General features: G+C 37.3%; 1 protein-coding gene across 1 annotated transcript; it reads left to right on the forward strand.

The window, feature by feature from the left end:
- Positions 1–4,317: 4,317 nt before the first annotated feature.
- LOC125665282 (putative nuclease HARBI1) lies at positions 4,318–4,725 on the forward strand. The gene has a single exon (XM_048897934.1). It carries the CDS (start codon positions 4,318–4,320, stop codon positions 4,723–4,725), a length of 408 nt encoding a protein of 135 aa, XP_048753891.1.
- Positions 4,726–5,807: the final 1,082 nt, after the last annotated feature.

The following is a 5,807-nucleotide window of genomic DNA, read 5'->3' on the forward strand; positions in this document are numbered from 1 at the left end:
AGCACAATCGAAAAGCAATAGGCTAATTTAATGCTTTGAATTGTATATATATATCACATACATATCACTAAGCATTGGGGAGGATTGCACCCCTTTCATTCTGAGAGAGAGATACAAATGTAGAGAAAGAGAGAGGAGTTGAATAACTTGCGACAGCTATATAAATCATTTAAATTGAGTGGCGGCCGCAATATAAATTAAGTGGCGGCCGCCAGTTAAATGAATATTAATTCTATACCCTGGCACCTATCGGCTTCCGTATCTCACCGATTTGAAGCAGGGAAATTTTTGCCCATGAGGGGACTCCCCAACGTAACGTACGCGTACATATCTCATAGATTTCCGAAAGAGCGTACTTTTTAAACAACAGATATATCTAAGAATTACTGAGACTAGACAAAAACGATGGTCTCGTGTCCGCCCAATGTTTGTACAGTATTCGCAATCTGACAGCGTCAGTAGCCATTTTGTCTGTGAGATGGAATTCTTTATACATTGATGACGCAATAAAAATCAACCTAATGCAAAAATATATTGATGTCAACACTGTAATTATAGAACAGGGACAACACGTCATAGATAAAACAATTCTGGTTGTTCAAATGTTGTTCATACGTTAACAGATTTTACTGAAAAGTTGATAAGACATTGTCACATTCTATTAAAATACTAAGAAATAGTCCCGTGCAGATTACTTATGGATGAAGTAACAGTCCTCGCTCGTTTCTAGATGTTATAGCCGACCTTGAATTTTCCCTGGCTAGAATGTTTACACATTTGTTCCCTCCTTTACCATGAGAGGTGAACAGGGTTGGTAACTCTTGTTTACTGCAGTGTTTAAAACAATATTATCAAAAAGTGTCCACATACCCCGAATGTCCACTTGCCCCAATTACCCCTATCACTTGTAGAATCTTGCAAAACATCGCTCCCGTCTCAACAAGATTGACCTTCCACCTACCCCACCCCATCTAGGATTCACCTTTGAGCAAATTGATCGGGCCGGTCGCGTATCGTCGCCGTTAGATCTAATCGTTTTGTTATATATTGGCGACGGAAAGGGTAAAGAAAATATTAACACAAACGAACAACTAATTTTCAAAAAACATACTGAAATGCATGTATATGTACATAACAGACTAACTTATAAAACAAAATTAGCAAACTCGCAAAAATCAACAGACTGAGACTCAGCTGCAAAATCAATCGTTGCAAAACGAACGAATTTAATGCTTGATGACGCACGAGTCTTACTCTACGTAATCGAAGACTTCTATCAATGTGTACACACTGGTCACGTGCTACCAGCTTGGTGACGTGATTATTTCTATGGCTTAGACGGCAAACACGTGTCGCGTTTTATCCAATGACGGAGTTCTAGTCCGAGGCAAAACTATGACGTCATAGATAGTTTAACGTCATAGTGTTATGAATCGTCACAGTTAGCACAACTTTAGCCTAGTGAGCTGCTGTTAACAATGGGTGATACCGTTGATTTTCATTTGGTAAAGGAAGCTATTAAACAGAACAAACATTCTATTCGTCTTCAAGAGGCTGTACGTCTGATGATAAAGAATCGCGCTCAGGCAGAATTGACATATCTTCAAGAAATCGAAAGTTGGAAGGCAAAATATCAGAATGAGTTGCCGAAAGAAGTTGGCGGCAAAGATGTACTTGATTTTTTCAAATCAGCCCCGTGGCAGGAGACACACAACTTGGCAGAGATCCATAGATGTATTTATGATCAGCTTATGGCCAATAACGGTCCTTATCAGAAAATCCTTAAACACATCCGACGGGACCAGGAACTGAAAGAAATAGATGAATTCAGGTCCTATAACACAGCGAAATGCCTTAGAAAATGCTGTCCAGATTCATAAGCAGTCTTTAAGCAATATGAAAGCTCTTTTGATTGATTTGGAAGAAAAACTTTCTAGGAAGAACAAAAGACGTTCCGCCAAGGGCACAGCCAAATTAGAATCTATAATTACACAAGTGTCTCGTCTTCAAGAACGAATTAAAACAACCTCTCAAGCATGTATTGAAGATGAGAGAGAGTTACAGAATTTGATAAATAGGAAGAAGACCCTACAGATAATGTTTCAAGAGCTGAAAGAATTAGATAAGGGAAGATTTTCCGTGATCATTGAAGTGATTTCAGAGTTTGTAAAACATGTGATTCCGCAATGTGACTTAATTCATGAAAGTGCAGATAATACAGTCGAATCCTTCAAAAACCTACAAACGATTAATTTTCGAAAAAATTACAGTCATAATTGGATACAAGTGGCAGAAAGGGCAAAGCTCAAGAAGGCAGGATTTGTTACGGGGGTCGATATGTTTTTGGTGACCAATCCTGGATTTGCACGTAACAGGGAGGTAATGAGGACCAGAAAGAGACAAATGACTCCACCACACCATTCTGTATCTCAGAAACAACCAGATATACCACAGAAAGAAATCAGTACCAACCTTGCTAACAGCACGACAACTTGTTCTAGTTTGAATACAGTGCTGAAAAACGGATTAACCATGAAATTTCCATCGCCGTTAGTAGTAGAATATTCTGAAGATGAGATAGAAACAATAGAACTGCCAGAGGAATCATCTTGTCGTCTTCCAAATCCATTCCACGTCAAAGAATTCTGTGTTTTGCCTGAGGACGACCATCCCTGCAGCAGAGTGAGCGGGGACTATTCAGTGGCGTCAAACAATAATCGCCCCGACACTTCAGAAAATAGCGATATAGGAAGAATGCGTGACATTAGAGTGGTCGCCCACACAAATTACAAGGCTCAGAGAAAAAATGAACTAAGTCTCAAGAAAGGTCAAGTAATTAAACAGATAAAGGCATTTAGCGAAGAAGGATTTGCGTATGGATACACACGTAGAAACAAGCTGTCACTTAAACGGTATGGATGGTACCCCATCCGTGTCGTATCCATTCAGTAAAACTGTCACACTTGGAATCGATGGTTCCGGAATTGTATCTGAAAAGCATTCATTTGAAGACAAAGTTTTTAAAGCATTGAAAGTTATTATCACATTATCACGTTTTTTAAAAAAAAAAATATATATTACAAATCTATGAAACTGGTAAAGCAATATAAAATGTCACGCCTGGGGATTTTAAAATGAAAGCGCTTGCGATGGAATTTTATCTTTGTTGTTTATTTCATATCTTTTAAATATCTTATACCGGACATTGTGACTTTTGATATATACATGTGTATATATATATATATATATATATATATATATATATATGTATATATGTATGTATGTATGTATGTATGTATGTATGTATGTGTGTGTGTGTGTGTGAGTGTGTGTGTGTGAACAATTACATAAGTTTTCGAGTTGACCCGTCTCTCTCTCGGGTCAAACGAAAAAGTTTTACGGCAAACCAATCAAAATGGAGCGACGGTCAAACATGGATCCCTTGGACACACCAGAGGTACCCAGAAGGAGTAAACATCCCCTGTTCACCGGTCACAACTTACTGGTATAGCAATATTTGAAATTTAGCATTGATATCGACAATTATGTTTATAGATTTTTAGTATGGGGTTAATCTAATTAAAACTAGATTCTTTGATCCGCTCACGTATATCGCTACACTAAGGATCTAAGGATTAGATTGGTGTACATGGGATTTCAGTCCTTTCAACAAATTATCTCTTATTTCACTCTCTGCAATCACAGTGTCCTTCCTCTTCAATGAATTTGATTTTACAGGCATTACAAAAAGGATTGAAAATATCTTCCTTTTCTTTATAGCAAGCTCACGAGTGTTTATTCTGATTTTATAAATATTTATTGTTTTGTTTTGAACATATTTCATTGATGAAATCAAAAGGATTGGGAACAAGGTCTGACAACTTACAAGTCCCTCTCCTAAAATATTACAATATGTCATGCAAGGTAATAATTAACACATAAAATGTACAATGATTAAACGAATCAATACGGAAGCCGATAGGTGCCAGGGTATGGAACTAATATTCATTTAACTGGCGACCGACAGTTAATTTATGTGGCGGCCGCCACTTAATTTATCTTGCGGTCGCCAGTTATCGGCATCCGTAGAGGTGAGATCAGGGCTGGAATTCATAAACAGTCTTAGAATGTACCTAAGTATAAGAAAATTCTTAAACCAATAAAAAACTTAAGTAATTCTAAGATTTTGAGTTTTTCCACTTAGTTTTATTCATAAAACAACTTGCGTGTATAAGGAAATTCTTAAACAGTTCTTAACTTTAATTGTAGCCTTTAGCAGTCTTAAATAGTTAAGAAAAACTTAAGTTAAGAATCATAATGGCCACCAATAGAGCACACAGGCGATGTTTTCGAGAAAGAAAGGACTACTTAGCTCAGTACAGTGATGCGCAACTTGTGGAAAGGTTTAGACTGGATTCAGCCGGTGTTTATTTCATTGAAAGTTTGATTGCACATGAAATTATCAGTAGTTCACAGAAAAATCATGCAGTATCCCCAATTCAGAAAATCTTCCTGACTCTACGATTTCTTGCCACTGGTAAGACACAGCTGTGTAATGGAGACGACATGGGTGTTTCCCAGTCCACCGTGTCTAGGGCTATAACTGCAACCCTCCGAAGTCTGTCCTCCCAAAGAATTGTTACACAGTTCATTAAATTCCCACAGAATACTCCTGACATTCGTAAAAACCAAGAGGAATTTTTCTCTCTCGCTGGGTTTCCTTGAGTTGTTGGTACCATTGACGGCACTCGCATTCAAATAATTGCCCCCAAGTGAATATGAAAATGAGTATGTAAACAGACACCATTACCACAGCATCAACACACAGGTGGTCTTTGATCCATTCTACAAAATCCTTGATGTCGTAGCAAAATGGCCGGGTTCTTATAAAAGTTTGTTTTTAATGAGCGGTGAATACAACGAACAGTGATCAAACTCATAACTCCTATAAACAATACAAAATGGATAGTTGGGCAAACACGGGCCCCTGGACACACCAGAGGTGGGATCCGGTGTCTAGGAGGAGTAAGCGGTCACACCCGCCGTGAGCCCTATATCCTGATCAGGTAATCGGCCCTACAAATATGTCGAAGTTGAATTTAAGGTACATGCATTCTATAATATTTTTTTGGTTTCCAAGCTAATATGGTTTGTGTATCTATGGTGGCGATATACGATAACTTGTGTAACGTAAACAATTTGATTTCATCCCTAAGTCGAAATGTTTAATTCATTCATTTCGTACGAAAGAGAATTTTGACATTAAAATTTATTCGGCAGAGCCATAAATGAGGAAGTGGGGGTGGTTTTATTCTGGTTTTAAAAATCATAGATCTGCATGAAAAAAAGAAAGAAAAAGAAACCTTCATGTAAATAAATATATGAAGATACAGAAACACTCTTAAATCTGGCTTAATTTTTTTTTAAAAATGTCAGTCCCATTTAGCGTTTAACAAATCAAAGTCATCAAATGCAATAACGTTAGACAAGATTGCTGGGTTTTTTTCTCAGGTGCTATGCTACATGTAATCCTTGGATGGAAATTTGGGGAACATACCATTCTTCTAGCACAACAGAACACATGCTTTCGACGTCAACTTAAATAATTGATAAATTGAATACACGTATGTGTTCCTGGGTAGATATATTCGCCCTCTGACTGAATATAACCGCTGGCTGTATCGACATCGTATTCAGTTTGTAATTAACATGTAATTGACATGCAATGACAATTATGGGTAAAACCATAGATTTACATTCCCATCTCATACATAATTAGTCCTACAAAAAAAAAAAAAAAAAAAAAA

This window comes from Ostrea edulis, chromosome 10, assembly GCF_947568905.1.
Source record: "Ostrea edulis chromosome 10, xbOstEdul1.1, whole genome shotgun sequence".
Taxonomy (NCBI): Eukaryota; Metazoa; Mollusca; class Bivalvia; order Ostreida; family Ostreidae; genus Ostrea; species Ostrea edulis.